This window comes from Numenius arquata, chromosome 4 (assembly GCF_964106895.1).
Source record: "Numenius arquata chromosome 4, bNumArq3.hap1.1, whole genome shotgun sequence".
NCBI lineage: Eukaryota > Metazoa > Chordata > Aves > Charadriiformes > Scolopacidae > Numenius > Numenius arquata.
In genome coordinates, this window is record NC_133579.1 from 46,093,715 (window position 1) to 46,104,820 (window position 11,106).

At 41.1% G+C, this 11,106-nt stretch overlaps 1 protein-coding gene across 1 annotated transcript; it reads right to left on the reverse strand.

Moving 5' to 3' along the window:
• Positions 1-1,900: 1,900 nt before the first annotated feature.
• LOC141464038 (carboxymethylenebutenolidase homolog) lies at positions 1,901-7,184 on the reverse strand. The gene is made up of 5 exons (XM_074146762.1): positions 6,979-7,184; positions 6,244-6,351; positions 4,248-4,390; positions 3,753-3,844; positions 1,901-2,080 (listed from the first exon to the last, which is right to left on the reverse strand). Exons 1-5 carry the CDS (start codon positions 7,182-7,184, stop codon positions 1,901-1,903), a joined length of 729 nt encoding a protein of 242 aa, XP_074002863.1.
• Between the last annotated feature and the right edge of the window lie 3,922 nt (positions 7,185-11,106).

Sequence of the window (11,106 nt, forward strand, 5' to 3'; positions counted from 1 at the left end):
CGGCCTGCGAAGGGCGGCGCCGGCTGCAGGGATCCGGGGCGGGGAGGGCTCCGGGCAACAGTCAGTGCCCGCTAAGCGGCCTCGGGCTCCTGGGACGGAGGGTTACTGGTGGCGCTAGGGGGCCTGCTCGCCCCTGCCGGCCCAGCGTGAGCTGGACCGGGGCCGGCGGGCGCTGAGGGGCCAGGCGAGGGCTGCGGGTGAAAAAGGCGAGCGTGGGGATTGGTAGCACTTCTCCAGGTCCCCCCAGTAGTGCCTGAAACCCGGTCTGGAGTCGCAGAGCATGTCCCATCCAGAGAAGTACTCAAAAAAACCCACACACGCGCATATATTTTCCTTTTATCCTTCTGTCTCGGTGTCGGAGGGAATTTATTTGGCGGAGCAGGCTGCTTGGCTGCAGAGCACAGAGCTGCTGTTGCCAGCTTTGCAGAAGCACGGCACCCCGGGGAGAAGGTGAGCCGCTAGACATAGCCATGTGCTTACAGCAAGGCATCTGTCTTGGCTGCAGTACAGTGCTTATGTTTTTCGTTCTCTCTAACTATTGGACATCCTCCATCACCATGTTTATGGCCATACCTGCACTTACACACTTATACTGCCCCAAAGGCGCAGATGGACATGCTGAGAGGCCACACAGGTACTGCCGGGCAGACCAGAGAGCCGAGCAACATGTAGTTCATAGCGTGTCTAACTTCATGACTTCTCACGGCAATATTAACATACAATATTGTCTATTGAGGTATGCAGACAACCGATATAGTTACACTAACAGGATAGCAATGTGTGAAACTGTCAGATATTCCTGATACCAAAGGGAAAGTAAAGTCCATGCAGATAGTGAGCCTTGATTTATGGCTACATTATCAAGGCAACAGCGTGAGAAACTGACAGATGCTGTAGAAAATAAAAAGGGAGGTGGGTCCCTTAGAGGATCTCTGAGTAAACACAAGTTGCCAAGTCATTACCAAAGCAATGAAATGAAAAGAAAAAAAAAAGCCCAACAACAAAACAGATTAGCAGCTCAGCAAAACTGGAGCCAGTTCGGTAAGAGGAAAGAGAGATGTTTACTGTTTGTACATTGTATACTTGGGTGGAGATAAGGGTGTTAAAGGGGAAAAACTTGAGAGAGGAACAAGGAATATAATGTAAAGCAAAGAATATAATCAGGACGGAGTGAGGGTAGCTGTTTGTGAGCCTTGTGCCTGATCACCACAGTTTGGACCAGGACAATAAACCCAGTGTTTCTGCGGTGTTCATGCCTGGGTTACTTCCACAGCTAGGAGGGACTGGTTCTACCTTTCCTGGATGTTGATGAAGTAATACTAGAAGTGCCTTTCTTAACAATGCCAAGGGAATACCTGGAGGTAGGTACCTAACAACATCATTCCTTCGTAACTCTTTAACATAGCCAAATGTTCCTTTCATATACGGGAAATTCTGCTCAGTACAGCAGTGTTTCTGAGACAATGCTTTGCAGCTAATTAAAAAAAAAAAGTCTATATGCAAAGCCAGGGTATTTCTGTGTTAACACCTATGACCACCAATCATCATTCCAAAATAAAGCCTGAAACTACTCGGATAAAGTTAAGATGAAGTCATACTCACTAGCATAGACAAATGGATAAATGGTATCATTACTATTGATGTCATAATGCAGAATAATGAAGCAAATACAAATCAAGATAAATTCAAGCAACTTTTTAATACCTAATCGTCCTTTAGTCAACTTTGATTTCACAATCTTGTGTAAACCTTGTAAAAAATAATTAAGAACTATAAATTAAAGTGTTCCTATTTTTCTTTGTGAAAATTTTCAAAACCAGATAGTTTTCCCTTGGCTGTTTTCTTCTTTCAAATGAAGTCAAACACCGATCTTGAAGCCTAGTATTACTTTATGCTTTTGTCAAATAAACATTTTGATCCAGTCAATCATATCTTTTCTAGCTTCTTCAATATAAGGTTTATCCTCAGGTTTCATATCTTCTGGCTTCAATTGTGCAAACCCGTGAACTTGTCCAGGATAAACTTTAATTTTATATGCCACTTTACAGTACTGTTTCAACTTCTCCTCCAATAAGGTGATCTGTAAAAGAGAGATTTTTTCCATTATGTTGCGGTTTTGCGTTCTGGTTTTTTTTTTTTAAGTTTGACAAACACCTTTTCTCGTACCGCTACATCTTTGTCTTTTCTCAACTGTCACACTTGAAGCAGGTTCTGTGGCTCAACAGATGAGAAAACCCCTTTTAGGAATACAAGACTGAAACATTTTTTAAAAGTATGGGTCAGTCTAAGAACCTCAAGATTTACTGCAAAGATGGTTTGGTAAATCTCATTGCCATAAAGGAATGGGTGCATTTCTATTCAGAGACTTAGTTTTGTAACCTAATTTTAAGCTCCGATCTTGAGAGAACATATTCCCTCAGTGACTCTCAGTCCAAAATATGTTTAGAGGCTTAGTAACAGAGTTTAAGAAAACAGAGGGGTTTTTTTAGTTTACTGTATGACAAAAAAGACACCACTCCTGCACAATCTCTTCGTAAGTACACACATGCTTACACACAGAGTACTAATAATATGATTATGTACCTATATACGTATAGACACATTTTTATGCTCATTTCCATTTAAAAATTAAGAAAATAGGAGAGTGAACACTTATTTTGGCCCTGCAAGCTTATTTCTACCCACTGTGCAGGTTAGAGACAGTACTGTAATTTATTTCATGTTCACTTTTTTTTTTTCCCCAGAGCCCTGGATTGCTCAGTGCAGAAAACAATGTATTCGAAGATTTATTTTTTTTAAATGCAGGAATTTTTCTTACACAATCTGCACAGGTAGCCTGGAGAGAAAGCTTCAGGAGAAAAGGTATGGTTTTAATGTGTAATGCATGACGGAAAAAAACTTATTTATGAAAATTGTGCCCCTGGGAAAAGGACACCTTCACCATAAAAAGGGGACAGGGAGTGAAGGAGTTGTTTTCCTGTGCAGAGGAGACACATATTTGAGGTAGAGATCAATGTGCTGAATAACACAGAAGTAAATATCGATTGGCTTCTGCATTCCCAGAGCACACTGCCAGTTCCCATTAGACCCTGCTCCTGCACAGCAAACTACTCTAGAGGTGGTAAGTTACCTTCGTCACCAAAGAGAAAGAATTTACACACAGAAGAGGCCACCAGTTTCCTACCCATATATTTTTCCACCCTCTCAGATAACACTTACAATAGGGGTTATATCAGAATGTAGAAGGCAGCCAGGAGTCAAAACAGAGTCCACAAGTTGTCATTGTCATACTTAAGATTCACGCCCACTCTTCTGACACAGTTCGTTTTGTCTTCTTGTACCGAAAGCAATTAGTCATTGTTCCACATCATCAAAAAGTTCAGTTACTAGGCTGAAAATTTTTTTCCATTCAAATGGAAACAATTCAGTGGTTTAACTACCTGTTGTCTCAACCATAGCAGTAATATCCAAGTTTTTGAGTTGTTTGGCTCATACCAGTTGGATCTTCCTGCCCAGTTTCATACTCTGCTTGTCCAGCCACTCAGAGACTGATGACTGGTCTTTACTGCATTTCTCACCTCAAAAAAGAAGCTTTGAATAACCTAAGCAAGATACAGGGGAAGTTGAAATATAAGCAAAACAGTCCAGCCTGTCTGATTTTTCATATCTGAAAATGGTTTCTAACAAACTAGGATTTCTGTGTAGGATAAAAGAACTATGGGAAAAAGAAAATAATTTCCAGTGCAACTTACCTGATCATAAGAAATAGTGTGGTCTTTCTCACCAAAAATGAAAAATGTGGGATTTAGTAAATTGTATCTTTCTTCGGAGTCCCTAATTATTCCTGTAGTGTATTTGAGAAACAATCTGTTAGTGAGGTTAACAATATTGCAAGACAAATGGCAAATTAAAAGACAAAATTTCTATTTAAGTTTACTTATTAAATACTTCTTTTAGATCAGGACAGTTTCTATTCCGATGGAGAAAAAAAGCATTTAGAAAATATATTTCCCACTCTCCAAGTGCTAAAAAAAGATTAGAAAATTTCTGTGCAAAAGGAAACTTTTTTTTCTGGTTTACACCATTCTTAAATTTTGATACCAAGACAGCATATTGCTGAAATAATTAAAATCTGCAACTCACCTTTGAGTTGAGTATTTACAGAAATTGTTACAAAGCAATAACTAGACTTACAAACTATGCATAGTTGTGTGAGCCCATGTAAGTTTCCATGTGTTCTACACTACCGTAGAGGGACACCCCAGTGGTTAATTCAGGATTTTTCAGCATCAAGTGATGTACTGCCATTCCACCCCAGGAAAACCCAACGATACCAATCTTCTTTGCACCGCATTGTTCCTTTAGATACTTCAAGACAACATCAGCTTCCCTAAGACATATAAACAAAAGTAAACTAAGGAATCTATTGCAGAATCAGTACTTAACAATTTAAGAAATAAATTAAAAGAGATACATGAATTTTTCTGCATCTGCACCCCCAATCATTTAAAACAGAATACTTTAAAAACACATTTCAGCCCAGAGCAGTGACTTCTGTTCTTAAATGGGAGTTAACATCTCCGGTCCTAGTTTAGGAAAGTACAGATGTAGGTACTTAAACACTTACCTGAATTGTGACCTGCTCCTTTGTTTTCAAAATAAGCAAATTTTTAATTGAATCACTTTGTCTAGGACAGGACAACTAAAGACAAGACATATCTGCAAGTAGAACAACATCTTGCATTATGGATTGCAGGAATAGATAAGCTTCACTGTGCTATCTCTACAGAGTCCACCTATTTAGATAAAGATTTATCTTGGCTGTGTCATTCCTGTTGCATGAGTTAATATTAAAATATCCTACCAAGCCCACATGCAATAATACTATGCTAAAGTAGCAATTACTCAAAATTAAATTGTCAGTAACTATAATGTTTAAAAAAACAGGTATTGCATTAGGTATAATGCAAAAAATATGAAAATTGTTTTTAATTGCTAACTTTTAAAGTCTTAATAGTTTTATCTTTTTCATTACCTACAGAGTTTTAAATGAATTTTAAATGCAGACTGCATACGCTAATAAGTATATTTTCAAATATTTGGTATATTAGTGTGGTCATCACAGATTTGGTTAGGCTGACAAAAAAAACAGTATGAGAGTGACATGAGAAGGAGATTGTGTCCTTGGCCTGTAGCCAGGGAGTGCGCTGTGAATGGATGGGCTTTCTCAGATTCAGTTTGTTTGGAAGGAGGCTAAGTCAGTCATGGATATGTTGGATTCCTTGTGTTCTGAAAGAGCAATGGATCTGACCTTGAGGGCAGCTACAGGTGAACCCTCAAAAGACAGCACACCCATGTCCTTGAGGTCTTAATTGTTTAACACAGTGCCCACGTCTGCTTAGTCTTTGAAGTAAGATTTTTTTACATGTGCTAGTTATTTGTCTTTTCAAAAAATTCGGTCACAGCTTCTGCAAGTATGTGGTCAAAAGCTTTGCTGAGAGATGTTAAAGTTAGACTGTAATTGCTGGGACCTCCTGAAAGGGTCAGAAGAATACTTGTGGATTACCTGATGACAGCTGAGTAATAGGGTCTCAGTGCCTTACTGTCATCTTCTGAAGTTTTAGACTGTGGTGATAAATGCTGAAGAAACAGTAATGCTTCCCGTAATTCAGGAAAGCCCTGTTACAGTCAATTCTAGGCTCTACAGGTAGCAGGCCCTTTCTTTCACATTGAGAAAAACAATATAGTTGATCAGATGTATTTTAAGTTTTGGGCTGTCTTGGCAAATTTTGATCTAGTGCTGCTCAGGAGAATGTCATCTGCACCTATCATTATCTACATGCAGAAAGCAAGATGAGCAAGTGACGACTAGCAGGTAGCAGGAGCAGCTGTCGAAGAGTTTGCCTCCTTACCTTGAGGGAATGGAGGCAGAATCAGCACTTGCGGGTGAGAGTGCTGAGTATTTCATAGCCTGTGAAACTCTGGCTATGGGCCTGTGTGGCCAATATAACATAATTAGAAAAGGGGCCAGGAAAAAGATGGGGACAATAAGCAGAGTGATGGATGGAGCAGATGATCCTTTCCAAATCCCAGCCAAGACAGCGCCCAGAATCACAGAAGAACCACCCAGAATAAGCAATTGTGTGCATGCAGCCAGCTTGAGATGCCACTTCTAACATTTCACACAAATTCCCCTTGTTTGCTGGATGCTCTTTAATGTTCAAGTACAAATATGTGTCTTACTTGTCTACTTTCATAGGATCGTGAGCTTTCATCCAGTCAGCAAAGTCAGCCCAGTGATCCGTAGTTTTCCAGGGGTCTGTCCCCTTGAAGAAGTCTGGGCAGATGGTTCTGTGTGAGACAGGGAATCAAGTCAACTTTCATGTGCAGATGGGGAGAATCTATAGACGTAAAAATGTCTCCTAATGTCTTTTCTGCTCCAGAGTACACATCTACATGGTTACTATCTGAATCATCTTCTACTCATCCCGTTCTGGCAATCAGCAGAGCTAAAAGTATATGTCTTTCTATGGAAAAAAACCCCACAAATAAACTTGATGTTTCCTTAGACATACTTAATACAAAAGCAAAGGGATTAAGCAACCCTCCTGATTCTATATAAACACGCGTAGATGTCTCTGCTAGTAAGAGCTAAAGCAACTCTTGAGAAGATTGGTTGTGAAAAGCTTGTACAACTTACAGATAACAATGTTTATCTTTTAATCACCCAGCCTGCCACATAAACAAACACTGGCACTTCATGACTCTCCTTGTGGCATTGTGCTCAGGTAGCATTTTTGATGGGTCCATTTTAGTAGCTTTCGTGGCCTCATAGGAACAATGTGTCCCTTTGCAGTTTTATTCGCTCAGACTGAAATGGTATGGTTGCCCTATGTGTATGGTATATAGCATGCTTATCTTTGGGCCTGGTGATCTCTTGGTGCATTTAAGAGGAGGACAGGAAAGAGAATTGCTTACATGTATCCATGACCTGCAATCAAATCGACTATGTATCTAATGTCTGGGAACAACCATCCAAATATATCATGAATCACAATCACAGCTTTGTCTGTGAAAAAAGATGGTCTGCAAACATATGCCTTGATGTGCTCAATTTGTACTTCATGGCCAAGGCACCCATATTGAGATCTTTCTCCAGTATCATATAGAAAAGGATCAGCCATTTGGAAACCTAAAAAAAGAGAGCAAGAAAATCAACACAGATTATTAAGGGCAGATAAAGGCAAATACAATCTGCAGAAAGTAGTTCAATAACTTCTGTAAATAATATTGACATCCTTGTCTGAAATGAGAAAGTAGAAAAAAGCAAAAGCAAAGTTCCAGTGCAGAATGGATCTTAACCCATTATGTGTTATTAAGTTGAAAATGAAGAGAAATACCAAAAGCAAAGTCATAAAATTCAAAAAAAGAACCATGTAGGTTCTGGTTCTCACATCACATTTCTTTTGTTCCCATACCACTCTGTCAGCACTGGTGTGGAGCAGTATGGCTTCAGATGTCACTTTCTCCCCAGGCATGGGGCCATCACACGTGTCTTCATGGGGAATCTGGTTTCTCTGAATCATGTGATGGGTGAGGACCACAGCACTCAACTGCTATAGAAAAGTAAAGTGTTCAGTGCTTCTGTCAGTGCTGGCACCTGCTGGGTAACCTGTGCTTTCGGTAGGAGCATCACAGCTGTTCTGGAAGCTGATGCATTGGGCGCAGTTGGTGAAGGTCTGCAGTATGGATTTGTAAATTAGATTCCAATGCCTTGGCCCATATGCCCTTGAAAGGGATTGCAAGAAAACAAGCAGATATGCAAATCTCATTCAAAATATGTGAGAGTGCCTGGGTTTGTCCCTTCTCCAAAAACAGCAATTACAGACAATGAGCCAGCAGCTGTGCTAGAGAGATTAAAGTCAAAAGTTGTTCTGACTCTATGCATCAGGAGCTTGGAATGGGCTCTGTGGAAAAAGTAAAATGTGATCCTGTAATTAAAAGTAGTGTTATAATGCATCTATACAAGCAATCTAATTAACTCTGCAAGGGCAGTGTTAGTAGTAGCATTTCCTAGCCATGTACTGACTTTGAAACTGTCTTTGCAGACGCATATACATTATGACTGTCTCTGCTTCATCATTTCTACATGACCCTATTGTTCCTGTGCACGTTGTAACGTGTACTTCAGAAAACTATCTACTCTTCGTGAAGTGCATCAAATTCTGGTGAAAATGTATACCTTCCTCAGCTCTCTGTTAACCACAGCAGTGGAGAGCTAGGTTTCGCTGAGTAATGGGAAATTTTGCCTGGGCAATGCAGACACACTTGCAACCACGGTGCAGGCAGAGTGGAGAACAGAGAGTTGGTGCCGCAGAGACTCACTGCTTGCTTATGCTTTACACACTTCTCAGCTTGCATGATTTACACAGGCTCAATAACAGCATCCAGATTTTATATGCGTTTAGACTGCCTTATATCCAAGATAATCAGCCTACCCAACGTATAGCACAGAGACACTGTTCTTCCTCATCCTCTCCCAACCCTGGGGCTGCTGTCACCAGATCTGGCGGCACTGAGTTCGAGCAAATATGCTTATTACAGCCGTAACCCCTGGCTGATAGTGTGGTGTAGAGATATAGGAACTGGGTGAATGTGGCTTTATGGCTAAATTCAAGCTGCTTCAGAAAGAGCCATGAGGTGGATGATCTCACATTGTGAGTAATCTGAGAGACGATTACATTTGTTAATTGTTCTCCCACCTTTCTCAACATCTGAATGTCAGGGTTGGTGCTAGGCAGCATAAAGTAGCCTGATCTTCAGGACTAAATTCTCCATTGGTTTGGCATCATATGAAAGTGGAAGTTGTAACATGCATGGGAGAGTATCTCCTTGTTTAAGCCCCCCATAATAGGCCTGAAAATGCTTGAGAGGTGTCTGTTCATGCAAAGGATGAATGAGCTTGTTGAAGTACAGGAGACTGCCTGGAGAATTCACAGGCACTCCCAAAGATAGCTAACACTACTGGCTTCTGAGATGGCAGCCACTCTTACTCCACTAAGGTCTTCTTTTTCAGCAGGGCACAACCTATGGTATCCCCTTCAAGGAAGTAGTGTTTAGGAGGCATTAAGCTTTGCAATAGTTGTGAAACAGCCTACTCCCTAACTGTTGGTTGCTTCCCATAAATCATTTCTTTGGCCTATCTTGATTGATGCCTAGCCAGCTGGCTCTCCTCCAGGCACCAGGCTGCAGAGAGGAGAACGTTAGTAAATAGTCAGCCACACCTGAACTGCTTAGAAGTCTTTGATGAGATCCTGTTCAGTCAGAAGCTTTATTTCTTCCCGCCCGCTTTGTCCTACGCAACACGGTGTGGCGAAGGAACAGGATAGGATATTTCCTACCTGTCCTGTCTCACCTCATTCCCTCTTCCCACCAACTTCAGCCATTACACTTTTCGTTTTCCCGCTTTCCCTGTGGCACGGTTCCAAGCAAGCAGCATCTTGCCTTTATGCCCCGCTCCTCATCGCTGAGCTCCAGCACCGAGGAGACATGGGGCCTGGTGGGAAGCTAGGAACAGGGGGAAAACTGACTGCTGCTAGCAGGGAAAAAAGACTGATATCTGTGAGTCTGCTGTCACACTTCTGCTCGTGAAGATAAGGCCTCTCCTTCTCGCCAGTCATCCTGCTTTTCCTTGGATGTCTAGATACTATTCAGCTTTCATACAAGTAATGCAGAAACTGAGTTACTTACTATTATCACAAGGCAAAGGTGGGCTCCCTTGTGTGGTCGGACAGACCTGAACTACTACATTTTTAGGGAGCAACAAATTACATGGTTAAAACTTGCTGAGTCTTAGCTTTCAATAGCAAAAACCAAATACCTTGTTGGAAAGTGAAGCTAAAAATCTTTTAAAAACAATTAGGTAAAACAGGGGCAAAGATAGTCCTACGGATAATCCCCACTTCTCAGAAAGCGAGTATGAGCACGTGATCTCGAAGTGCTGTGCTCTTTGGCAGGACCTTGGAGACTAGTGATGCCAAGGTGTTACATCTCTGCCCTTTTCCTGGTTCCAGTGATAACATTTTAAACTCCAGCGATAATTAATTTCACTGGTATGTGCTCCAATGGACCAAACAAGGAACAGAATGGGAATTCATTGCCATAAGAGCAAAAGGAATTATTATGGTCCTATAGTGCGATCTTGCTACTGATGGACATAAAATGGTTATCAGTGTCCTCAGAATTGTTGCTGTGCCACAGCAAAGACTCAAAATGAAATCCAGTCTTTCCCAAAGTTGATACCCTTTATCTTCACCTTACCTGCTCCCTAATACTTTCTTTGTGCGTTTTTTTTTTACCAAAACCAAAATAAAAGTCACTCTTTAAAAGACTGGGTTTTGCTGAATATTTCATGCCTTTTCAAAGAGCTGTATCTAATTGCTTAGCCATTTCAGATTTCTCCCTTTCAGCACAGTTAAAAGTAGTTAGCCTTTCTCTGCTGCCAACTCAGTCTTTGTGGACCAGTTTGCCATCACATACCTGGAGTATAGGATCCTGTTTTAGCCCAGTTCGCTTCTTCTGCTCAGTGAGATACCAGCTAGATTTCTCTAAACACAAAAAGAAGAAAACCAGTTCTGCTGACAGTTTTGCTCCTGCTGCTGCCCATCCAGTTACCAGGTGCTCTTCAACTCTTCTGCAGCCTTTGGAGGTGAGGAGGAGAGGCTTAGCATGGGAGTCATCCCAAACGGAAGGGGTGGGGACAGATCATGCGGAGAGGCAGGGTGCAGCAAGCTCCACATCAGTTGCCTTTTACTCTACCTTTTTTTTATTTATTAGTTCAGGAGTTTAGAAAGCAAGAAGCACCCAAACACTATACTGCACTTTTTTTTTTCACATCTCTAAATATGCGTAATTTCTAATGAAATAGTATAGAGAACGTGAAACAAGGCTGCTGAGTCTTATAATCAGCACACTTCCATTTCCTGGGAAAATGTCCCTTCCAGACCTGTACACCACAAAGCAAATGATGTGTGTGATGTAGCCATTTAAGACAATGCAGAATCTTTAGACCTCAGCATTTATAGCTGAGACATTTAGCATCAGTGG

Bases quoted from the DNA above. Each gene is read 5' to 3' on its own strand.
- LOC141464038 (XM_074146762.1), bottom strand. From the start codon at position 7,184: ATGGCTGATCCTTTTCTATATGATACTGGAGAAAGATCTCAATATGGG. The intron at 6,352-6,978 runs GTAAGCAATTCT...TGTCTCACACAG, and splicing joins ATTGCAGGTCATGGATACAT to AACCATCTGCCCAGACTTCT. The intron at 3,845-4,247 runs GTAGTGTAGAAC...AATACACTACAG, and splicing joins CACTGGGGTGTCCCTCTACG to GAATAATTAGGGACTCCGAA.